The 27,488-nt window shown below is 35.0% G+C and overlaps 1 protein-coding gene across 2 annotated transcripts in view; it reads right to left on the bottom strand.

Moving 5' to 3' along the window:
- The window catches only part of PTEN (phosphatase and tensin homolog), an 84,591-nt gene that overhangs the window by 32,475 nt on the left and 24,628 nt on the right, over positions 1–27,488 (bottom strand). Inside the window, exon 2 of one of the 2 annotated variants that reach the window (XM_028127609.2) lies at positions 26,149–26,233. In XM_028127609.2, coding sequence (XP_027983410.1) covers positions 26,149–26,233 — 85 coding nt within the window. Of the gene's footprint in view, positions 1–26,148; positions 26,244–27,488 lie in introns of those variants that run through there. The other variant, XM_028127610.2, reaches the window with a different exon arrangement.

Below are 27,488 nucleotides of genomic sequence, written 5' to 3'. Positions count from 1 at the left end.
ATGTAAGTAGAAACTATTAACTCTGTAATAGTTTAAACTATTACAAAGTTTATTAAGAACTTTCACATATATATTCTCATTTGATGCTCACAAACATCTGAGGTAGAGCTTATCTATATTTTACAGATGAGGGAAGTAGGTATCAAAGAAATTACAGAACTTGACCAAGGTCATATATAGTTAGTAAGTCAAAGAATCAAGACTAAAGACCTCTCCCTCAAAATAGTTAAGAAACTAACAACAGCAACAACTACAGGCAACACAAATTTATTATATGCCAGGCACTATGTTAATTAAGTACATTATGTATATACATTTGCTTAATCCTATGAGGAATTAGAAAAGTGTAAGTCTGGGGAAATATTAGAATAAATAGAATAAAAAGACAAATGGAAAACAGAAGATATGATTTTAAAAGATTTAAAGTCCAGGAGGTTCAATATATGAATAGGAGTTCCAGAGAAAATAATAGAAAGCACAGAAAATTCAAGAAAAATAGCCAAAACTGCAAAGGATACAAGTTTCCAAACTGAAGGACACAAAGAATATCCACAAAAATTATGAAAATAGACCCAAATAAAGGCATACATATCATAGTGAAGTTTCTGAATATTGGAGAGAAAAACGTAAGACCTTAGAAGCTACTAGAGAGGAAATAGATTTCATAAAAAGAATCTGGAATCATGACGACATTGCCCTTTTTAATGGCAACATTAGCAGCTAAAAAAAAATTGGGCAAAACTTTCTTACTCTGAGGGAAAATTATTCCATACAAAGAGAGACTAGAAATCAAGTGTGAATATATAATAAAGGCATTTTTAAATAAGCAAAGTCTCAAATAATTTTGCTTCCTGTATATTCTCTCTCAGGGAGTTACTAGAAAATGTGCTACACCAAAATAATGATGGTAAACCATGAAAGAAGATGACAAGTTCCAGGAACTGAAGAGTCAAACTCATGAAAGGGAAAAGAATGATGGTGAAGGAACATCTCAAGCAGACAGCATTACATCAAGCCTAGAGAACTAATCCAGATTAGGGCAGACCAGAAGACTCCTAGAGAAAATAAGTTGATGCAATATCAAATGTGCTGAAACATACTGAGAGATTTATATAGCTGGGGGCAAGTTTAGAATGAATTAAAGAACATAGAAACTAAAGTTAAAAAGAGGGGGTGAAAAGGGAAGAAAATGAGTTGTAACTCCAGGAAAAACAAAATATGCAAATGATAGCCTTGCTGGGTAATGTAGTATAGGTCCTGGCTTTTCATCACTTTGAATATTTCATGCCAATCCCTTCTGATATGAAATGTTTCTGTTGAGAAGTCAGCTGACAGTTTTATGGGAGCTTTCTTGTAGTTAATTGTCTCTCTTGCTGCTTTTAAGATTCTTTGTCTTTAACGTTTGCCATTGGAATTATGGTGTGGACCTCTTTGGGTTCATCTTATTTGGGACTCTGCACTTCCTGGACTTGCATGTCTATTTCCTTCACCAGGTTAGGAAAGTTTTACGCTATTTCTTCAAATAGGTTTTCAATACCTTGCTCTCTTCCTTCTGGTTTCCCTATGATACGAATGTTGGTATATTTGATGTTATCCTAGAGGCCCCTTGAACTAGTCTCAATTTTTTTTCAATTCATTTCATTATGCTGTTCTGATTGGGTGTTTTCTGCTACCTTGTCTTCTAAATTGCAAATTCAATCCTCTGCTTAGCTAATCTACTATTGATTCCCTCTAATGTATTCTTTATTTCAGTTACTGTATTCTTTATTTCTGACTGGCCCTTTATGTTTTCTATCTTCATTTTTATGTTTCCTATCTTTTTGTTAAAGTTCCCAATGAGTTCATCTACTCTTACCCTAAGTTAATTGAGCATCCTTAAAACCAGTGTTTTGGCCCGGCCAGTCGTAGCGGCATGGTTGAGCATCGACCCATGAACCAAGAGGTCCCCGGTTCAATTCCAGGTCAGGACACATGCCCAGGTGTGTGCTTGATCCCCAGTAGTGAGTATGCAAGACACAGCCAATCAATGTCTCTCTCTCATCGATGTTTCTATCTCTCTATCTCTCACCCTTCCTTTCTATATAAAAATCAATAAAAACATTTAAAAAAACAACAACACTGTGTTCTGAACTCTGCAACTAATAGATTTCTTATTCCATTTTGTTTCGTCCTTTTTCTGGAGTTTTGCTTTCTTTCATTTGGGAATGTTTGTCTCCTCATTTTGGGCGCCTCCCTGGGTTTGCTTCTATGTATTAGGTTGAGCTACTACATCTCCCAATCTTGATAGAGTGGCCTTTTGCAATAGGAGTCATGTGTGGGCCTGGGCATGAAATCTCCTTAGTCACCTGAGCTGAGTACTTCAGGTGTATCTTTGTGTGGACTGTGTGTTCCTCCTTTTGTAGTTGAGCCTTGCTTGCTGTTTGCACTTCAGTGGGAGGGATTGACCCTCAGGCTGATTGGCTGTGAGGAATGACCACGGTTACAGCAGAGGAGTTATTGTAAAGGGGCTGACCCCACGAAATAGGATTTGCTTTAGTGGGGCTCTAGTGCCTGCAGAGTCTGCCATCTGTCTGTCAGATGGGTGTGTCATCTGTATAGGTGTTTGGGTGGTACTCTGGTGTGGTCTGAAGCTGGCCACTCTGTGTGTTAGTTCTGGGACCTCGTGGGAGAATGTTGCACACCCTTTCACCATCTCTTTTACCCTCTTTATCTTCTACATTCTTGTACATTTTCAATTTGTAGTTTTGGACTTTTCTTTAAACTGAGGTAAAATTCACATACAGTGAAATACACATATCTTAAGGGTACAATTCTATGAGTTATGTTAACAACCACCCCAATCAAGATAAAATACACTTCCCCCACCCCAGAAAAACTCCTTCTTAACCATTTGCCCTCAAAACTACACCAAGCTCCCAGGTAGCTACCAATATTCCCATAGATTAATCTGGCCTTGAATTTCATATAAATGTAATTGTATAATATGTATTCTTTTGTATCTGGCTTTTCACTTAATGTTTTTCACATTTTTCAATTTATTCCATATAGCAATAATTCATTTTTTATTGTATTATTTCATTGAATAAATATAACACCATTTGTTTATCCATTTTTCTCTGATAGATATTTAGGATGTTTACAGTCTGAGGTTACTACAAATACAGTACATAAACATTCTTGTGCAAGTCTTTTGGGGGACATATGCTTTCATTTCATTTAATAGCTAGGGGTAGAACTGCTGGGTGATAAGAGTATAAAGGGTAGATAGATGTTTAACCGTATGAAAAACCACTGAATAGTTTTCCAAACCAATTGTACCATTTTACAATCCTACCAACATTTCAAAAGCATTCCAGTTGCTCCACTGTCACATCAACATTTGGTGCTAGTTTTTGTTTGTGTGTGTGTGTGTGTGTGTGTGTGTTTTAATCCTTCTAATGAGCATGATATAGTAACTTGTTGTGGTTTTAGTTTTCATTTCTATTATGACTAATAATGTTAGGCATATTTTCATTGGCTTATTAAACATTTGTAATAGCTTCTTTTGTGAAATGTCTATTCAAGTCAATGGCTCTTTTTCCTCAAATGAATAATGTCTTTTTATTACTGACTTATAGGAGTCTTTTATATATTTTGTGTACAAGTCCTTTGTCAGATATATGTATCATAAAAATTTGCTCCTGTTGACAATGTCTTTTCCTTTTCTTAATGATGTCTTAATAATCAACAATTTTAAATTTTGATGAAATCCAACATACTAAATTTTTCTTTTGTTTAGAATTTTGTATCCTGAGTAATTTTTCCCTACGCCTAAAACTCATAAAAATATCCTCTACATTTTCTTCAAGAAGCTTTATACATTTAGTCTTTTCTCAGTATTTTAATGTGGTTAGAAATTTAGAAATTTAGAGAAATGCTAAGAATAATTGGAATGACCAAAACAAGCACAGATTACTTGAAGTGATTATAAAATTTAGAAAACAACTCATTGCTACTTGCCATATCTTTCTCCATGGGTTCCTTTTGAGAGAAAGTGAATAAGCAACAAATGATCTGCAAAAAAACTTTCTCATAAAAAGCATACAATGTAAATGTGAGCAGAAAAAAAAGGTATTTTAGAGGGTCAACAGTTCATTTTTAGTTCACTCTAAGTCTGGTAACTTAAAATTTTTAATCTAATACATAAACCAACACTACATTAATAGGGATATACACATTAATAGGGATATACACTATCCACATGTGGCAGCCATGCACACATATTAAATTGGAGTCTAGAGGATAAGCTACATACTCAAGTGGTCATATTGGTTATCATGAGTTTTCAGAAATGGAGGTGGAGGTTTTCACAAATTCACTTTCAACACTTCTACAATTGTGTTGTTAAAACATAAGCATATGCTACTTTCGAGAGAAAAACAATGTTCTGTCCTATTTTATTTTCCAAGAGTACAGAATTGATGAAGATATGTATAATTTTAAATTAGAAAAAATAAGAGACAGAGTTCTTCAGAACAGAGAACCCAGAGATCGACCCAAGCCATTATGCTCAATTAATATTTGACAAAGGAGGCAAAAGCATACAATGGAGTCAAGACAGTCTCTTCAATAAATGGTGTTGGGAAAATTGGACAGATACATGCAAAAAAATGAAACTGGACCACCAACTTACACCATATACAAAAACAAACTCAAAATGGATAAAGGACTTAAACCATAAAAATCCTAGAAGAAGCCACAGGCAGCAAAATAGCAGACATCTGTCGTAGGAATATCTTTACCGATACAGCTCCTAGGGCAATGGAAACTAAGGAATAAATAAACAAATGGGACTACATAAAAATAAAAAGCTTCTGCACAGCGAAAGAAACCATCAACAAAATAACAAGAAAGCCCATTGCATGGGAGAATATATTTGCCAATGTTATCTCCAATAAGGGTTTAATCTCCAAAATTTATAGGGAACTAATACAACTTAACAAAAGGCAGATAAACAATCCAATAAAAAAAATGGGCAAAAGACCTAAATAGACACTTTTCGAAAGAGGACATACAGAAGGCCAAGAGACACATGAAAACATGCTCAAAGTCAGATGCAAATCAAAACAACAATGAGGTACCATCTCACACCTGTCAGAAGGGCTATCATCAACAAATCAACAAAGGACAAGGGCTGGAGAGGATATGGAGAAAAGGACCCCTCGTGCATTGCTGGTGGGAATGCAGACTGGTATAGCCACTCTGGAAAACAGTATGTCATTTCCTCAAAAAAATTAAAAATGGAACTTCCATTTGACTCAGTAATCCCACTTCTAGAAATATATCTCAAGAAAACAGAAACACCAATCAGAAAGGATATATGCACCTCTATGTTCACAGCAGCACAATTTACGATAGCTAAGATATGGAGACAGCCTAAGTGCCCATCAGCAGATAAGTGGATCAGAAAACTGTGGTACATCTGCACAATGGAATACTATGCTGCTGTAAAAAAAAAAAAAAAGAAGGAATTCTTACCATTTGCAACAGAATGGATGGAACTGGACAGCATTACGCTAAGCGAAATAAGCCAGTCAGTGAAAGAAAAATACCACATGATCTCATTCATTTGTGGAATATAATGAGCAATATAAACTGATGAACAAAAATAGAACCAGAGTGATAGAAGCATCGAACAGACTGTCCAACCTATGAGGGAAGGCAGGGGGTGAGGGGGGTAAGAGATCAACCAAAGGACTTGTATGCATGCATATGAGCATAACCCTTGAACACAGATTGGGGGGAGGGGGAAAGGCGGGACATGTGCTGGAGGGGTGGGGGCAGCCGGGGAGAGTTCACTTTGGAAAAAAGGAGACTTATGTAATACTTTAAACAATAAAGAATTTAAATTAAAGAAAAAGAAGCAGAGTTCTTTTTATGTGGCAACAGTCCTCCTTGAGAAATAATTAATTTTAATGAGATTCCTATTTATAAAGATTCCTGAGGCTTTTCTTAATTACATCTTCATCCATACTAAACCTATCTTGAGGACTTTTAAAAAAAATTATTGGCACACACTATCACAAAATCACAAATCTGGGTAAGAAATGATAACCAACAAAACAGAATAATGTGTTACAATGCTGGAAATACTATCTTTTTACATCCCTCCTAGAGACTTTAGCCACAGAAAGTCCATTCTCTTAATTTCTTGATACTTCTTATGTCACTTTAGCTAGGTGACTATGATGTATACTCAAAGCAAACTTTTTATTCTCTTTAAAATTTTAAATATTATTTATTATATGCACAACAGCTGAAAATTTCTGCTCCCCAATTTTTTATTTTTCTATGTTCCATTTAAGAAGTACTAAGGACTTACTAAATAGTCATTGGATTCCTTATAACATGCATTTTTTAAAAGTCACTTCAGTTCTAGAAAAGGAAAAGTATTGAGATAACCTTTCATAAAATTAAATATCCTACAAAGTAACAGTGATTGAAACAATACAAAGAAATACAATAGAGATGGCAAATAGGCATCAAATTGGTGGTGGCTTATTGAGATGCAACAGTCAGGCTATTAAGACAACATCAAGGCTGGAGACTAAGAAAGAATATCATGATTGATTAGCAGTATCTGTCATTAATGAGAGAGAGAATAATATAAAAATTTTCACTCTATTTGCCATTTATAGAGAAAATCAATACAAATTTATGGGTAAAATTCAATAAAAAGTAAATTTGAACACTATAAATTATGTGGTAGCACAGTTATTTAAACAGATAACTTTATCCTTTAAAAAGTCTTTATATTGGTATTCAATCTAAAAAACTCATCTCTTAAAAATTTTCTGACAGTAACATTTATACACTTTTGACCATTATATAGTATTTTCCTCTTGATACAAGAAAACTGGGCAAAATATATGAGGCAACCATTTTTAGGCACTGAACAAAAGGCAGCACAAGCTTATGATTCTCACGAAAAGAGACAGCCTGGCTGGTGTAGCTTAGCAGTTGAGCATCGACCCAGGAACCTAGAGGTAGCTGGTTCTATTCCCAGTCAGGGCACATGCCCAGGTTGTAGGCTCCATCCCCAATATAGGCCATGCAGGAGGCAGTCAATCGATGATGTTCCGCTCTCATCAATGTTTCTATCTCTCTATCCTTTTCCCTTCCTCTCTCTCTAAAAAGTCAATTAAAAACATATTTGAAAGAAAATAAAAAAGAGACAAACAATTCAATTAAAAAATGGGCAAAGGACCTAAATAGACACGTCTCCAAAGGGGATATACAGATGGTCAAGAGACATACAAAAAAATGCTCAAAGTCACTAACCATCAGAGGGATGCAAATTAAAACCACAATGAGATATCACCTCTTATCTGTCAGAATGGCTACCAACAAATGCCAACAACTGCACAACAACAAATGACAAGTGCTGGCAAGAATGTGGAGAAAAGGGAACCCTAGTACACTGCTGGTGGGAATGTAGATTGGTACAGCCACTATGGAAAACAGAATGGAGTTTCCTTAAGAAATTTAATATAGAACTGCCATTTGACCCAGTATTCCTGCTTCTCAGAATATATCCTAAAAACCCCGAAATGCAATCAGAAAGAATATATGCACTCCTATGTTCATAGCGGTGCTATTTACAATAGCTAAGATCTGGAAACAGCCCAAGTGCCCATCAGTAGATGAGAGGATAAAAAAGATTTGGTACATTTACACCATGGAATATTATACAGCTGTAAAAAAGAAGGACCTCTTACCCTTTTGAGACAACATGGAGAGACCTAGAGAGTATTATGCTAAACAAAATAAGCCAGAGAAAGACAAGTATAACATGATTTCACTCATATGTGGAATCTAAGGAACAAAATAAACTGATGAACAAAATAGATCCAGAGAGACATAGAAGCATGGAACAAACTGATGAATCTCGGGGGGGGGGGGAGGGGGGAGATTAACCAAAGTTAATAACTTATATGTATACTAGAGGCCCAGTGCATGAAATTAGTGCACAGGTAGGGTCCCTAGGCCCCACCAGTGATCAGGGCCAATCAGGTTCCAGCCTCCCCACCTCCTCCTTCCCTCACCACTCGTGTGCCGCCACTGTGCGGTTCCCCACCTACCTGCCTCCTCTTTCCCTCGCTCCCTCAATGCCCCGCCGAGCCCCACCACTTCGGTGGTCACCCGCCATGTTCCGCGCCGCCCCCTGGTGGTCAGCGCACATCATAGCGAGTGATCGAACTCCCGATTGAACTCCTGAGGGGACACTTTGCATATTAGCCTTTCATATATATAGATGTGCATAACCCATACACACAGAAAATAGTGTGGTGAAGGCTTGTGGGGGGGTCAAGGGGTGGAGGGGGTCAATGGGGAAAAAACTGACATCTGTAATACTTTCAACAATAAAGATAAATTTTTTAAACATAAGGAGAGAAACAAGAGGTAACACCCATGATTGCCTTACTCTCTGTTCGAAGGCTCTTTTCTGACACAGCAGAAGGAAATAGAACAAAGGTTTCACTGAGGTAAACAGGGTTCTGGGGTGCTAAAGCAGCCAGAATTGGTAGATCAGGGTAGCAGAAAAAAGGGGACAAATAGAAAGGGGTTATCAGAAGTCTGTATGGAAATTCACCACAGGACCCTGGCTAAGGGTTGGGCTGCATATATGCAGAATCCGAAAGTATAACAGAGATGACACTAGAGACAGCACAGTACTGGGAGGGGTTCTGGCCCAGCCAGAGTAGAGAGATTTCACTGAGAACTTCAGGTATTCAGCTGGGACCCCAGAAAGGCCATACCTTAGGAGTAAGGACCACACCCTCAGACAAAAAAGAAAACTGAAATAGGCCTGCCTCAACAAAGAAAACCAAGCCTCACAATACCAGAAGATTAACCGTTAATTTAAATGCCTGCTAAAATAAAACTCAGGTATGAAAGAAAGCAGTAATCCAGAACCCTTAAATAAATTATCAACCCAGACTTCCTACAACATATCATCCACAGCATTCAACATGTAGTTAAAATTTACTAGGCATGCAAAGCAGAAAAACATGACCAATGACCAAGAAAAAAAAACAAAAGCAGTCAATAGAAACTGACTCCAAGACAAACCAGATGTTAGAATTAGCAGCCATGGACTTTAAAGCAGCTACTATAAATACATACAAGGATGTAAAGGAAAATGATTATAGTAAGTAAAAAGCTGAAAAGTCTTAGCAGAGATGTAGAAACTATAAAAGACAGAAATTCTAGGCCTCAAATGTACAATATCTGAAACAAACAAACAAAAAACTACTGCATGGTCTTAACAGAAGATTGGAGACTACAGAAGAAAGATGTGGCAGATTTATTTTCCAAAAATGATTCCATCTCCCATCCCACATGCTCTTCAAACAACATAACCTTAACACTTCTCCCATCAAGTGATAGAGTCTATGGTTCCTCCCCCTTGAACCTGGGTACACCTTTGTGATTGCCTCAACCAAGAGATATGGCAGAAGCGACATTAAGTGATTGCTAAGGCTAGATCATAAAGATGCCATGCACCTTCCACCTTGGACTCTGGATCTTGGCACCAAGTTGCCATGCTATGAGGAAACTTAAACTAGACTATGTGGAAAGACACCTTGGAAAGGCCAAGTATAGGGGTTTCTGGCCAACAGGCAAATGAGGACACAGACAACAGCCAGCATTTACCAGACATGTGAGTGAAAACGCCTTAAGATGACTCAGCCCCCAACTTGCTAACTCATCTCTAGTCACTGTCTTCCCAACTATAAAGCCCCAGACATTGTGGAGCAGAGATAAGCCATCTTCACCACACCTCTGAATTCCTGACTCACTAACTGAATATATACATCTATGTATCCTCTAAAATACACACACACACACACACACACACACACACACACACACACACACACACACACGTACTGCTAAAAATTCTATAGAAGAATTAAAATGGAATACCTAAAAATATTCTATTAACTCCAAAGAGGAAAAAGAGGAATGAGAGTGAATGAATGAGTGAATATCACACAACTAAACATACATAGAAAGATGGCAGACTTAAACAAAACATTATCAATAATTATATTAAATATAAGTGGACTAAACACTCCAATTAAGAATGTCAGTGATTATAGAGCAACTTCAAAATTGACTTTCATTATCTATGAAATATAGTACATATGTTTACATATTCTGGCTGTACAAGTTGGAGCACTCTATAGACAAAATAATATACTATGCAATGTTCATATCTAAAGCAGCAAGATTACATTAATCAAATGCTGGCTCTCTATACATTAATACCACGCTACTGAACTCACTATTCCAATGGAAGGAAAAGAATCTGAGTTGCAAGGTAAGTGTTATACTGACTCTGAAAAGGCCTAAGAAATTCAGTTATTACTTTGGTGAAGTTACTGAGGTAGATCAGGGTCTGATCCCCTACCTCTTTAGATCTCATCTTGTCAGCATATTAACTGGTGCTTTTTTTCAGGGACAAATTCAAACTCATGTTATATAACTGATTTATAAATATCATAATAACCATAACCAAAATATATTAATTTACTTGAAAAACCCAATTGCCACATGAACTAAATTATTCATATCGTTATCACCAGTTCAATATCTCACCACAAGCAGACCTTTGAAAAGTGAAATCAGAATGCTGATTAAATGTGGAATCAAAAGAAAAGAGTTAAGTTAAATGAAGCTATTTTTAACAGACTAACATTCTGAAGTTTCTATCTCCATAACAGGAATGGTCTTGTCAAAAACATCTGAACTTCATTGGCTACATTCATTTTCTTTCCCTTGGCCATGCTTTTTCCATGTTTTAATAATAACTAATTAATCCTTCATCCCACTGAAAGGTTTTATGTAGACAAACTAGATATATTTCACTGGGTTAAATCCAAGTATGTTACTGTAAAGTCCAAGTGTCATTCTGTTTCTTAAAGGTCAATTGGTGTATCTTTGCTTGGCATTGGGACATACTAATACTAAAGTTTGTGTACTAGTAATCAGAGCATTGTATCATTTTCAATTGCTTGGGAAATTGATAAAAATTCATCTAACAAATATTTATTGAGCACCTGCTATGTGACAAACACTACTGTAGACAGAGGGCTAACAAAACCCCAAGTCTGACAACCACAATCCTAACAACAAATGGTTCTAGCAGCTTGAGACAAACCCAGCAGCAAACCCTCTTTTTAAAGTATCCAGTTAAGAAAATAGCCTAAGAACATTGGACAGCTACTACTAATCCAAAAATAGGTGAAAAAGAAAACATTTGAAAAGAAAAAAGCAGCCCTAGTCAGTTTGGCTCAGTGGATAGAGCGTACGCCTGCAGACTGAAGGGTCCCAGGTTCGATTCTGGCCAAGGACACATGCCCGGGTTGTGGGCTCAATCCCCAGTGGGGGGTGTGCAGGAGGCAGCCAGTCAATGATCCTCTCTCACTCATCATTGATGTTTCTATCTCTCTCTACCTCTTCCTTCCTCCCTGAAATCAATTAAAAAAAAAAAAGCAGCAAAATAATTACCTACTATATTTTTCTATAGCTACACTATTTGGTAACCATTTATTTCCTCTGCTGAATTCACATTAAATCAACATTTGCTCTTAGAACTCTAATATACCTATAAAGGCTACTGCTACTACTAAAACATAAAATTGAATTGTTTTTCTTTTCAAAACTCAAATAATCTCTGCCTTAATAGTCCCATTAATACAGACAAGCTCCAAACATTCTATTCCTTAACTATTTTCTCCTAGTCATTTTCAGGTTCTCAGAATTAAAATTAATTATCCATTACAAGGAAAATAAGTATCTTGTTGAAAATCGTACTTTTAACTCTTGCCTGCTTTCTATGTTACCTTGAGTTAAATAAAAAAGCAAAAATAAGAGCTGTATATTAAATTCTGCTTGAAGATAATGATCCTCAGTACTAGAGGGAAAAGAAACAAGTGACCTATAACCCACTGAAAAAATGCAGAAGGCTATTAAAAATATGAATAAGAAATTGCCAAACATTTCTCCAAAGAAGTTGTATCATTTTGCATTTTTTTACCAACATGTGTGTGAATTTCAATTGATCTACATCCTTGCCAACCCATTAGACCTTTAAGCTTTTAGCCATCCCAGTAAACATGAAACAGCATCTTACTGTTTTAATTTTACTTTTTTGCTGACTTATTTTGAATATCTTTTCATATGCTTATTGATCGTTTATATATCTTCTTTTGTAAATGCTTCTGTTCACATATTTGCCTTTTTCTTCTTGGAGTTGTCCCCATGAATTTGTACGAGCATACTTACACTGTGTGGAATTCAAGTCCTTTGTCAGATATGCATTGTGAATAATTCTCCCAGACAGTGGTTGCTATTTTATTAATGGTATCTTTCAAAGAAAAGAAATTTTAAATGTTAAGAAAATTTTAATTTCTTCTTATGTGCTTAATTTTGTATGTACTAAGAAATCTTTGACTAAATCAAAGGTCATAAAGAGATTCTGTGATTTTATGTAAAAATTTTATAGTTTTACATTTTACTTTTATATTTCTATGTACAATCCATTTTAAGGATATTTTTGTCTATTATGAGACATAAAGGTTCATTTAATTTGCATACTGACAACCATTTGTTTCAGCATCATATGTTAATAAGAGTATCCCTTCCCTAGTAAATTATGTTGGCACCTTCATTAAAAAAAAAAGTATATGTGAGTTTTTCTGGAATTTCTATTCTGTTCCACTAATCTATGTCATATGATCCAGCAATTCTACTCAGAGGTATTTAACCAACAGAAATGAAAACTATATCCACAAAAGTCTTGTACATGCATGCTCCTAAGAGCTTTGCTCATAGTAGATCCAAAGTGAAAACAGCCCAACTGTCCATCAGAAGTGAGTGAATAAATCATATTATATTCATAAAATGGAATACTATTCATCAATAAAAAAATTACTGATACAAGCAACAACAGGAATAAATTTCAACATTATTATGCTAAGAGAAAGAAGCCAGACACAAAAGAGTACATACTATGACTGCATTTACATGAAATTCTAGGACAGGCAAAACTTATCTACAGTGAGAGAAAGCAGATTTGTATATATCCTAGGAACAGTATTTGGGGCCTGATTACAAAGGCAAGAGGAAACTTTTTATTGTAACAGAAATGTTCTAAATCTTGACTGTGGTGATGTTTACATGGGGTGCATATATATATGTCAAAAACTCACTAAACTGCACATTTTAAATGGGTACATTTTATTGCATATAAATTATAACTCAATATAGTTTATTTAAAAACAATTTGATAACTATCTATTTGTAAAATGCAACCCACTTGAAAAAAATCTCAAATTTCTTTTGATTAACATCAGAGATAACAGAAGGAGCACATCACCTTTGGGAATTATAACTTTTTAGAATGAAAAGCAAACAGCACTGTCTAGAATACCACTGTCCAAAAGACCTTTTCACAATGATGAAAATGCCACTAGCCACATGTAGATACTGAGCATTAGATATGGACTGGCCGGCGTGGCTCAGTGGTTGAGTGTCAACCTATGAACCAGGAGGTCATAGTTTGATTGCCAGTCAGGGCACATGCCCGGGTTGTGGGCTCGATTCCCACTGGGGGCATGCAGGAGGCAGCTGATCAATAATTCTCTCTCGCCGAAACCGGTTTGGCTCAATGGATAGAGCGTCGGCCTGCGGACTCTTGGTCCCAGGTTCGATTCCGGTCAAGGGCATGTACCTTGGTTGCGGGCACATCCCCAGTAGGGGGTGTGCAAGAGGCAGCTGATAGATGTTTCTCTCTCATCGATGTTTCTAACTCTCTATCCCTCTCTCTTCCTCTCTGTAAAAAATCAATAAAATATATTTTTAAAAAATAAATAAATAATTCTCTCTCATTAGTGATGTTTCTATCTCTCTCTCCCTTCCTTTCTGAACTCAATAAAAATATATTTTTTAAAAAGAAATGTGACCTAGTACAAATGAAAATGAATAAATCTGTTTTATTATAATTAATTTAAATTTAAACATAAATAAAAAAATAAAATAAACATAAATAGCTGCATGTGGCTAAAAGCTACTCTATTGGAAAGCACAAGTCTAAAAGTTATATAGGTATGAAAAAATCCACTGGAAGACAATACATATGCCTATTAGTAAGGTAATAGAAATTGGTATATTCCTGGAAAAGAGCATAAAACTGAAACAGAGGAAAAGATAAAATAATAACTGGGGTCTTCATAATTGTCAAAATAGTTTTAACTATATGCAATTTTTAAAATTCTTGATATGCTTAATTTTCTTTTTTCAGTAGATTAATAAAGAAGGGAACTACAACACTGGACATATTTCTAACTAAGAATGAAGAACAAGTTTGAGTGCAAATGCCAGGAAATGGAGAAAGTGCTCATATAATTTTAGAGTTCACGTCAGAGGAGGGAGGAAATACTGGCGTAGTTAGATATGATACAGATCAGTAAAACGGATTTCAAAAGCTTCATTTAAATAACAGGCTATGAATTCATAACTCAAAAATCAAAAAGGAAAGACTATAACTAAAATCCTGTATAAACAATTACAAATGACCCACAAAAGAGGAAAAAAGCAAAAGTTATCTAAGAAGACCAATCAACATAGCTGCAAAGAATTTACCCACAAAGTTCAGATTTAAAAGGTACATATAATAACCAGGCGGGAGGGGAGTGGAGGGGGGAGAAATAATCACAGATGAATATAAAATAGTGTACATAAAAGAACATAAAAAATTGTAAATACAAGAGAAAGGGCTTGGACTCGGGAAAATGTTTAGACCAGAAAGAACAATAAACAGGGCAGACAGCTGTGTAATGCTAGAGGCAGAAAAAGAGCAGGAAATTCCCTTTACACTTCCATCTTCACTGTCCAAGAGAATGTTGCTCTGATTCATATTTGTAAGGAGAGTGATTTCAAGAGTGGTGAGTGCGTAATATTTCTCTAAATTAAAAGCATTTTCTAAATTGCTACTTAAGTAAGACTATTTCTTAAGGATGTTTCTTAACAAACATCTATCAACAGAAAAATCTTTGATATTCCATGATTATATATATTTGTAAAGCAGATAATAAGCAATCAATAATTCAAAACAGAGATAGTCCGCCAAGCTCTTTATCACTGCTTCATCTGAATCTTTTAAAATTAAAATGGCAAGAGAGGCAGGGCATTATAAAATTGTCTAAAGAAAAAATACCACTAATTTTCTTATTTTTCAAAGAGATCATAAGTATCAGTCAGGGCGGGGGGAAACCTTAAAAAATAAATAAAACGTTGAAGATAGGGTCAGTACACACCTACAAGCAAAGGAAAAAAATACATAAGGCCAATAAACATCACAAAGTTGCTTACCCCTCAATTGAAGAAATGTACTAAAAAGTCAAATTATAACAAATTGCAAAAAGTTTAAGTCCAATAATATTCAGTTTGCCAAGGTTGTGAGAGGACAACAATACTCTGTTACATGTTGGTGAGAATATAAAATGATACCATTCTTGAGGGTAAAAGTTTAAAACACAGACCCACTGGTCCCAGCAACTCCACTGCTAAGCATTTACCTTAAAGATGTACTTGCAAAAGGATACCAAGATATGCATGTGAAAAGGTTTTAAATAGCTACAAAGTGGAAACAACCCAAATATGTATCAGAGGCGACTATTTATTATCGTATAATAAAATGGAATAAAAAACAGCCAATAAAAGAACCAATTATATCTCCTTGCCAACATAGAAAATTCCTAAGTATGTTAAATGAAAACAAGCAAGATGCAGAAGAGTATGCTGTATGTTCCTTCCCATTTCTTTTTCTTAAAATGTAGGTATAAGATGAAAACAATTTTTTAAAGAATATACAAAACTTTTAATTATAAATATATTTGGGAAGGAGGTTTGAGGATAGGAAGTGTAATGTAGGAGAAATGTGTAAAGGGTATTGTCATCTTTAGGCTGCTAAGCATTTAAAATAATTCCGATTTGAAGAGAATTTCAAGAAGTGAGAAGCAAATACTCCCTTTCCAATCTTTCTCTCAAGTGTGCAGGCCAGACCATGCAGGTCTTCCTGCTCTGGACACTGAGTCCTAGGTAGTGAGAATAAGGTACAGAGACGTCAGAGATTATTCCAAGGTCTCCAGAGAAGCTCCAAGTACATGAGCAGTCACCAATACCCAGTCACGGCTGCAGTACCTGGGACAGCATGCGTCCAAGCAGCAATGTCCTAAGCAGAGACTACTCTTACTGTAACCTCTTGGCCATGTCTTGCTTCCCTTAGCATCTCAATCTTCAAAGTCTGGTTCTCTAGTTATGAGCTATGAACTACCTAATATTTTTCAAAAAATTATTTTCTGATTAAGTTAGAATTCAGTCATGTGCAACTAAGAACCCTGACTTCTTTCCTTTACGGTATTTTCCTATAGGCTTTGTGTGGGGTTTTTTTTCTTTTTCTTTTTGCTTTGTTTTTGTGTATTTTTTAGTGAGGGTTGGTGAAACCATATTTTTTTGTGTGCTCCCTTTAACATTTGAATTTTACAGTTTCTTATCTAGCACTTTTGGGCACCAGTGAGACTAGCAAGAGAATAAACAATCTATTTAAAAGAAAATATCACAGCATTTTTAAAAAGGAAGGAGGGTAATTTCTCTTAAAGAACTAGAACATTACTTAGGGAAACATTCACTATGGCTGCCCCTCCCACTTCCTCCTCCCTCCTCCCAAGGATTTCATGCCCACAACTGGCTCACTGCCTTATAAGTTTGATACAATGGAAAGGCGGAAAAAAGCAAGAAAACAGCATTTCCAAAAGGAAATGAGAAAATTTAGCTGTAGATATTTGGAAAGTAGAGACAAAAACTTAAACAACAGCAGAGAGGTAATACTCACAAAACTTGGAAAATCAAGAATACAAATCTTTCCAACACAATTATACCTTACTTTAAAATTTTTCAATGTATTAAAATCTTAATTCATTAAAAACAGTTGTGAGAATAAACACTGCCTTCATATTTTTAGTCTTTACTTTCCTCAAAGAATTTCTATGAAATAGTTCTAAATAAGTTGCCTATTGTCAAAATAATATATAAGCATATATATTTCAACAGATATAAAAAGTTTGATTTAAAAAATTAGTCGATGGAAGATGGCAGAGCAGGAAGCACCAGGAATCCATCTTCCCACCTAGACAAAAATTGTACTGGCATAAGTGATTAACTATTTTAGAATTCTGGAGTCTATTTCAAAGCTTGTAGCTTCCAGGGGTAGGCTTGGACAGTAAAATCACAGTTAATTTCAGTCAATTTCAACTCTTAGTATGGTAACAGCTTCTGACCTGAACACCCTCTTCCACCCCTCCCTCATACCCGGCAGGCAGCCATGCAGTATTCCTATTTGGGACCTTGTCCTCCAAATACCAGGGATGTGTGTTCCTTCCTATCATTGACTTCTGCTTCTGACTGCAGATGTGCAGACACAGAAGACGACTATCACTACAGCAATCCTCACTGACGGAAAAAGCTTCCAGGGGATTTTAGATCCACCGCCTAGTTTTTTCTTAAATTTTTTCCCTCTTCCTCTTTTGGGAGACAGACACTTAAGAAGTATGACATTCATGTACAAGTGATTGTTTGAACATAAGTTTTCAACTCCTTTAGGTAAATACCCAAAGGGGTGCAATTTCTTGAGTATATGGAGTCTGTTTAGTTTTGTAAGAAACCACCATCTTCCAAAGAGGCTGTATCATTTACATGCTGTAGGTTTTTTAAATACTGCCATATTGTATAGGAAGCAGTTGTTTTGTATGTTACACACTGAATAATTCCACCCATATCACATTCTTAGAAAAGTCAAAACTATGGAGACCGGAAAAGTATCTCAATAGTTGCTAGAGAGACAGCAACTATTGAGTAGAAGCACAGACTACTTTTAGGGCAGTCAAACTACTCTGTATGATACTATAATGATGAATAAACATCAATATAAATTTATCCAAAACCCCAAAATGTACAACACCAAGAGCGAACCCTAATGTAAACTATGAACTTTGAACAATAATGGATATGTCAATGTAGGTACATCAATTACAACAAATATACCATTCTGGTGGAGGACAATGATAATGAGGGAGGCTATGCATGTGTTGAGGCAGGGGCTGGGAAATCTCTGTCTCTTCTGTCAATATATTGTGAACACAAAATGGCTTTAAAAATAGTCTATTTAAATAAATAAATAAATAATAGCACTCCGCAGCTAATATATTGTGAACGCAAAATGGCTTTAAAATTAGTCTACATAAATAGACAAAAATTTCCCTCTACTGTCAACAAGAAGACAGGAGACCTATTTTTGCCACTTCTAATCAACACAGATCTAAACAATAAAGCCAGAGCAATTAGGCAAGAAAAAGACATCCAAATTGGAAAGAAGTAAAATTATCTGTTTGCAGATGACACAATCTTACATACAGAAAACCCTAAAGATTACACACATCAAAAAAAAAAAGTGTTAGAATACACTCAGCAGAGTAGCAGAATATAATATTAACATAGAAAAATCAGTTCCTTCTCTATACACTAAGAAAAATTAAGAAAACAATTATATTTAGAATACCATCAAAAAGAATAAGATTGCCCTGACTGGTTTGGCTCAGTGGATAGAGCGCCGGCCTGCAGACTGAGGTGGTCCCAGGTTCAATTCCAGTCAAGGGCATATACCTTGGTTGCAGGTACATCCCCAGTAGGGGGTGTGCAGGAGGCAGCTGACTGATGTTTCTCTCTCATTGATGTTTCTAACTCTCTGTCCCTCTCCCTTCCTCTCTGTAAAAAATCAATAAAATATATATTTTTTAAAAGAATAAAATATCTAGGAATTAACTTAACCAAGGAGGTAAAATACTTGTACACAGAAAACCACAAAACACTGTTTAAAAAAAAAAAAATTAAAAAGACCTAAATAAATAAATAAATAAATCCCAGGTTCATGGTTTGGAAGACTTGTTATTGTTAAGATTTCCATAGCACTCAACACAATCTACAGATTAATGCAATTCCTATCAAAATTTCAAAGACTTTTTTTGCAGAAATAAAAATTCCATCTTAAAATTCATATGGGCTCTCAAAGGACTCTGAATGGCCAAAACAATCTTGAAACAAAAGAACAAAGTTGTAGGACTCACAATTCCCGATTTCAAAATTTGCTACAAAGCTACAAAGTATGGTATTGGCATATGGATAGATAAGAGAACCCAGAAATCAACCCTTTTTATATGATCAAATGATTTTTGACAGATGTGCCAAAATCATTCAATAGGAAAAGGACAGTCTTTAATGGAACTAGGAAAAGTGGATATCCACACAAAAAAAACATTAAGTTTGATCCTTATCTTACACCATATAAAAAAATGAACTAAAAGTGGATCAAAGACCTAAATAAAAGCCCCAAAATTATAAAACTTTTAAAAGGAAACATAGAGGAAAAGCTTCATGATGCTGGATTTAGCAATGATTTCTTGGACATGACAGCAAAGACACAGGCAATAAAAAATAAATTGGACTGCAGCAAAACTTAAAACTTTTGTGCATCAAAGGACACTACCAATAAAATAAAAAGGCAACCCACAGAATGAGAGGAATATTTGCAAATCACTATCTGATAAGGGATTAATATCCAGAATATACTTTTTTTAAAAACTCCTAAAACTCAACAACAAAAACCAAGCCATCCAAACAGGCAAAGGACTTCAATAGACATTTCTACAAAGATATACAAATGGTCAATAAGCACATGAAAATATGCTTGAAACCATTTATCATTAGGGAAATGAAATCAAAACCACAATGAAATACTATTTCACACTCATTTAAAAAGCTATTTAAAAAACAGAAAATAATAAGTGTTGATGAGGATGTGGAGAAACTGTAACACTTTTGTATTGCTGACGGGAATGAAAAATGGTATAGCCACTACAGAAAACAATATGGTAGATCCTCAAAAAATTAAACATAGTTACCATTTGATTCAGCAATTCCACTGCTAGAGGTAAACTGAAACAAACTGAAAGAAGGGACTTGAACAGATACCATTACACCCATGTTCACACCAGCATTATTTACAACTAGAGGCCCAGTGCACGAAATTTGTGCACTGGGGGCGGGGGAGGGTTGTCCCTTCAGCCCAACCTGTGCCCTCTCGCAGTCCAGGACCCCTCGGGGTATGTCCCGGGGGGGGGGGGGGGATCGGGCCTAAGCCGGCAGTCAGACATCCCTCTCGCAGTCCAGGACCCCTTGCTCCTTACCACCTGCCTGCAGCAGAGGCAGGAGAGGCTCCCGTCATAGCTGCTGCGCTCGCCAGCCGTGAGCCTGGCTTCTGGCTGAGTAACACTCCCCCTGTGGGAGTGCACTGACCACCAGGGGGCAGCTCCTGCATTAAACATCTGCCCCATGGTGGTCTGTGCACATCATAGCAACCAGTCGTTCCAGGGTTTCATTATATAGGATAGCCTAAAGGTGGAAGCAACCCAAGTGTCCATTGACAGATAAATGGATAAACAGAATATGGTATATACATAAAATGGAAGGAAATTCTGACACATACCACAGCATGAATGAACCTTTAAGACATTATATGCTAAGTGAAATAAATCAGTCACAAAAAGACAAATATAGTATGATTCCAATTATATACAGTACCTAAAATAGTCAAATATATAGTGACCGAACAGTGGTTACCAGAGGCTGGGACTAAAGGGAAGGAGAGTTACTGTTTAAAGGGTACGAAGTTTCAGTATGAGATAATAAATAAGTTTTATAGATGGACAGTGATGATTGCACAACAATATGAATGTGCTTAATGCACTGAAGTGTCGCTTAAAAATGGTTAAAATGTGGCCCAGCAGGTGTTGCTCAGTGGTTGACTGTCAACCTATGAACCAGGAGGTCAAGGTTTGATTCCTGGTCAGGGCACATGCAGAGGATGTGGGCTTAATCCCCAGAAGGGGGTGTGCAGGAGACAGCCAATCAATTATTCTCTCTCATCATTGATGTTTTTATCTCTCCCTCTCCCTTCCACTCTGAAATCAATAAAAATATTTATTTTTTAAAAGGTTAAAATGGTAAAATTTTATTTTATATATATTTTACCATACACACAAAAAAGTTTCTCATCTCCAACTCTATTCATCCATCTTCAAACTCAAATTTTTGCTTCTCTCCTAAAAACAATCACACTCAACTACTCAGATTCATTTTCCTGGCATTTAATTCAGCATTTCTATGTAATATATAGGATGATACTGAATCTTGTAGATTTACTAATTACCTACATATTTTCTGCCATGGTAAAGGAGACTTACAAAACCAGTAGAACTCACACACATATGTTTCCCTCCTCTTAATCCCCCTTAACAGGTAGTATCACGATATTGGGTTAAATCAACCAACAAATATTAATAATTGCTTTCTGTTTCTAAGTCACCTGTTTTTCTAAGACTCTCTTGCATCTTTTCCCCAAATATTTCAATATCAACCTATAAGTTCTTTTTCTTTCTCCCCCTGAATCCCTCTATCCTGCTGCTTCAATCAGAACAGGTTGCTCTTCTGCTTGTAGCACAGCTGTCATCCGGGGACTTTTCTTTTTCGCTTGAGTTGGATCTTCTCTTTACTGAAGCCCTTTTATCTCATGGTTTATTCCCTTGTTTATCTGGGGCACATCTTCTAGTAACCTCCTGAGAAATGTTACATGGATATATTCTTTTTAGTCCTTGAGTATTTTGTTTTCCTACTTTGCACTTGATTGGTAGTTTATATAGATACAGAATTCAAGACTGAACATACAACTTTTGAAGTGCTGTTTTCTCCATCTCCTATTTTTAATTATACTGCCAAGAAGTTAGATGCCATTCATATTCCTTAATCCTTCCTAATTGAGCCTAAAAACTTTTGAAACATTCTCATTATTTTTGGTGTTCGAGAAATTTCATAATAATTTACTTGGTATTGCCCTATTTTCATTTATTATGATTGGCATTATATAGGTATTTCCAATCTGGAAACTCAAGTCCTACAGACATTTCCTGGTATAATAACACCAGAAAAGACCTTCCTTGATGATTTCCTACATGGGAGAAGAGGTCAAAAGTTGTTAAAAAGGAAAAATGAAATTGATACTTTCCTCTAATTTATTTTGAATAATTTCTCTATATAATCTCTAAACATTAAATCCTCTAAATAATCTCCTCTGAATTCTTTTTAACTGAATAGCCAAAAGATGATAATGTAGGGGTAACAAAAACATTTCCTTTTTATTGAAAAATCGACATACAATTAAGGTTGATTGGAAAATTAACATAATTAAGAATATTTGAAAAATATCTTCAATAAGAAAATTGCATAAAACAGGAAAAAAGATGAACTCTTAAATCTGTAATACAGCTGCTTATATATGAATAAAAACTGATAATATACAAGATAATGGAAATGTTGTTGTTTTTAATCACTATATATCAGAAAACTGAGCTCTAAGCATTTCCTTACAATAAATATGGTAATCTTTTCACACCTAAAATCTTTCCAATAAAAGAGGAAGTAAATTATTTCCTACTAATTCAAACTAGGGGAAAATATTGTTAAATGCATTTTTTCATTTTTAGCATTTCTAAATTATGCTCCATAAAACACAATTTAGAAATATGTTATTTAATACTCAAAAGAAAAGAGACGAGGAAAGAAGGGAGGAAAAGGGGGAGAGAAAAGCATATTATAATTTCACTCGAGAGATCTACAGTAAGAAAGCCAGTTCACCTCTTTAAACCTATATTTCCCGGATGTTATTAGGTACAGAACAGTTCTTGGGCTATGTCTGTTAAACACATGAAGCATTAACTGGTTAAAGACTGCTTAGACCTATAGCAGATAACATATAAATTAGATAAGACTAACATACATATCAAAGAATAATCAATTATCTGAATAAAACATTGTTTCATATTACCAGCTAGTCGGAGCAAGAGTTTAGTGGCAAGAAAGAAGGGGGATAAAAAGTGGTAATAAGAGGAAAAAAAGAAAAACAGTCTGGGAAGAGTTGGTGCTTCAACTTCCCTTCTATGAGCTGTCCTTGTCCTGTCATGTCAATCCTGATTGTTTATTAAACAAAGCATTTGCACGCTGGCTGGGTGGCTCAGTTGGTTGGAGCTTTGTCCCGTACACCAAAAGGTTGAGGGGCAACCGATCAATGTTTCTCTCTCACATCGATGTTTTCTCTCTCCTCTTTTCTCTCTCTGATTAATCAATAACAACATATCCTCGAGTAAAGATTATTTTTTAAAAAGAAATAAAAATTTTTAAAAATTTGCAATTAGGAGAGTAAAAAAATTTCACCTTGGTTCACTTTCCCCCTTCTCTCCCTTTTTGTTTATTTTTTTACATCAATTCCTGATCCTAGGAGGTCACCTAATAAGGAAAAGTTAAATATTTGTCACAAATATATTTTGAGTACCTCAAGTATAAAATTCACATTGCTATAATAATTCATATCCCAAAACAGTTAAATAATGCTGGGCAATTTAAGCATGAAGGTATTCGCAATTGGAATTTCTTTTACTCAAGGCACTGACGTACAACAACAAAGTCTGAACTCTACATAATATTTACTGATTGGGAGAAAATAATAGGAAAAATATGGAATTAGGGGAAAAAGATACTATTCTTTAGACATCCCAAATAACAGGGTAAGGAACAATCCAACTAGAAATAGTTTCATTAACAGAAAAGGTATAATAGACATTTTTTCACTGCTATGTTATCATCTTTGGACCAAAAGCAAGATACCAATTATAACTACTATCTCCAATACAGTGTGAACTAATCAAGAAAATCAAGGTTAATCCTAACAGACAAATTACTTAGGAACTATTTACTTCCATTTTAGCTCCCAGAAAAAAACTACGTCTTCCTTTCCCAGTCTCTGTTCAGCCTTTCCTCCTTAAATAAAAAAGGAGTTTGGGGGTGGGAGGGGTTAAGCAACTGAAGCCAACGAAACCTTACTAGGCATGTATCCCCCAAATTAAAATAAAGACTAAACAAAAATATGCACAGCGCAACTATTACACTCAGTTAATAATTCATTTTTCATATGCTATTACCATTACCATTACCATTAGGTGACAAGATAGTCAGCTAAAGCAACCACTGGCTACATAACCAACCATATACAAAAAACATTTTTAAGAATAACAGATTTGAAAAAGTTAAAAGCTAGATAAAATAAACTAGATACATTAAAGCAGAGAGAATAAACTTCAACTTTGGTTACACAAACTAAAAGTGTGAATCTAAATTCAGAAGCATAAAAGCAGTGGTTATGAAGTCAAAAAATCAAAGATCAAAATACTTCCCAGCATAGTATTTTCTTGGTGAAGTTATTAGAATTTAAGGTCTGATAATCAAATGTATGACTTTATCAGTAACCTAAAAGAGAATCATTTAGCCTCAGTGACTAACTCAGTCAAAAGAGATTAATTCACATTCAGAAGAGAACAATGAAAAAACTAGCACACCAGATTACCACAAAAATATCCTCACAATGATCACAGAACTCATCTTTACTTTTTCCCAGTATGAGTACTAATCTGACTTGGTTGAATCATTATTTGGTTGAATACAGAATTATAGTAATGTGTAGATCATCTTATGAGATAGTTCATCTAAGCCATAAAGAGGCGTGATAAATACTCCTGCACAACAGAGAATACATGTCTGGTGACTGCACTGCCCATTTCCCAGATTCTCCATCTCTATCAAAAAATTTACTTTGCTCGTCCTTTTTTCTACCACCCATTGCATTTTCTCTTGACGTGTTATCACTGACTAAGCCAGATCAAACTGCTTCAATGTTAAGCATCCTTCCCCTGTGTCTTGCCTATGAAAAGGGCAAGTTCATTTCCCTCTTTTCAGTTTCTTAAATAGTACTTCTGACAGCCTCATGTATGATACCTATATTCTAACAGAAACTACAAAGAAAATAGTTTTGGGTTCTTTTGTAGTTTTTGTAGAAACTGAAATTTAATGCTGAACACAATGTGAACACTACAAAAACCCAACTGGACACAATTCAGTACTGCAGAAATATTAATATACTTTGGTTCCAAAGAATTGCTAAAAATTAACAACTTATGGCTAGCTCATATAAGGGTATAGGTAGGCTTATGTACTTAGACAACTATTATAAAAAGAATTATAATTGCACAATGCTTTAAAAGTGCTTTACAACTAATTATAACATTTAATTCTCATAACCATCAAATATTTAAATTGAAAATCTTTAAGAATAACCCAAATTTTAACTTTTAAAAGCCATTATTGTTTCTAGTAATAGTTTACAGTTAATTTCTTCATAACAGATTTTTGCATTGACATCAGAAAATATATTGACTATTTACACAGCAGATACAAATTCCTTCTCTCATAAAATATACCATGTACCGTTAGGTCATAAACACATTAAAATTAATTAAATGGGCCTTTCCATTCGGCCTTGTTCTGAGGTGAATGATAATAACACTAAGAAAATTATGCAAAATTATAAAATGGACAAAGTTAGTCTTGGTATGCCCAGCAATTTTTTTCTAGATTCTTTGCACCAAATACTTCTTCAGGTGCTTGGTACACTTATGACCCATTATAAACTGCTATATGTAAAACGACATGGTATTGGTTATATATACCTTAGGATAAATATATTTAAGTGAATAAATGCACTCAAGAATTTTAAGCCAAACCTCCAATTGTAATATAAAAAATAAATAAAAATTACAGTGTAATGAATCCAGGCATTAACATTCTGAAGGGCACTTTGTAGAGTCCACAAAAGCATAGCACATACACCTGATTAAGTAAAAAGTTCGTTCTTATCAAATTCAAATGAATTGTATCCTATTGAAGCCCATTAGACATATTAAAAAAATAGTTATAGAACACCAACATAATATCCAAATCAAGTTTACATGCCAAAGCACATCTTTTTCGGTAGTTTAGAAATATTTTCTAAATGAAAATACATTAATATAGCAATATTCAAAATTAAAAATTAAGAGTTCTTACCTTACTACATCATCAATATTGTTCCTGTATACACCTTCAAGTCTTTCTGCAGGAAACCCCATAGCAATAATGTTTGGATAAATATCTGAATACTTAAGTTAAGAAAATATCTGAAATGTGGAACAAAGAAAAGTACATGTACACATTTAAAACATTATCTGGAAAGCTTTCCCCACTACAGCTTTGCTAATGAAAATTGTCAAATTTATTTATCTATAAACTATCATGTATAATTAATATAGTTGAATACAACCTTTTTAAAAATCCTCAAAATTGTTTGGCAAAATAATTTTAAAATCCCTCTACTTAGTACATTAAAAATGTACCTAAGGTAAAAGGTAGCTCCCATTCTATAGTATTTAGATATACATGGAAAACAAAAACCTCAGACTTTATAAATCACAAATACTAAATGTCTTGGTACAAAAACCAAAAAGCCAATTAAAAACAAGACAACAAAAATTTACACAACCTCCAATTTTCCTGATTATAAGACACCATGTATAGAGAAAAGTAGATACAATTAAGAATTAGGACATCAGATTTAAGACATATAATTTGGACAAGTCACTTAACCCTTTAGACTTCAATTTCCTATTCCACATGATTACATTGAGACAACCATTAAGATCTCCTCACCCTTCATGTTATGACTTGATAATACTGAACTGGGATAAAAACTTACTCTCATTTCCTATCAAGGTAATCAATATTTAGCATGCCTATTCTAGTCCCTTGTTACACACTACAGTTGGCATAACAACAAACATCTACACTTAAGAATAACTTATATCAAACTATAAAAAACTACCAACAATCTACATTTCTATGTATTGTGTCCATCATACCAGCTCTCATTTCTTCTTGAGCTCTATCAATCTTCTCTAATCCCAGGATTTCCTGACTGTAATCTTTCAGATGAGCCAAATTAATCTGCCTAAAGCCTCCCTTCAAGACCATCTCTAAAGTTCTCCACCCACCTACTTCTGGACCCATTCATCTTCCAAATGCAATTCAAAATTCACCATATTCAGTGCCCTTTTCTAGATTTTTCTTTTTTACTTTCTGCTTGCTGTACTCACATTATTAAGCTGATTTCACTATTATTTTCAAACCAAAGATAATTATCAAATTACTGAAAGCTTTTATTTTGATAATTAAGAAAAGGTTGTATGTGTAATCAATGTTCTATTCATGTGATTACTATGTACTGGTTGGATAGATTTACAGACCAAGAAAAAAATGTGCACAACAGTGTATACACTATGTTTTGGATAAAAATCCTACCTAATAAAAGAGAAACATGCAAATTGACCATACCTTCGCTACACCCACAGCCA

This window comes from Eptesicus fuscus, chromosome 17 (assembly GCF_027574615.1).
Source record: "Eptesicus fuscus isolate TK198812 chromosome 17, DD_ASM_mEF_20220401, whole genome shotgun sequence".
Lineage (NCBI taxonomy): Eukaryota > Metazoa > Chordata > Mammalia > Chiroptera > Vespertilionidae > Eptesicus > Eptesicus fuscus.
Note: the sequence above shows the minus strand (reverse complement) of the source record. Positions and strands in the feature narration are given on the sequence as shown.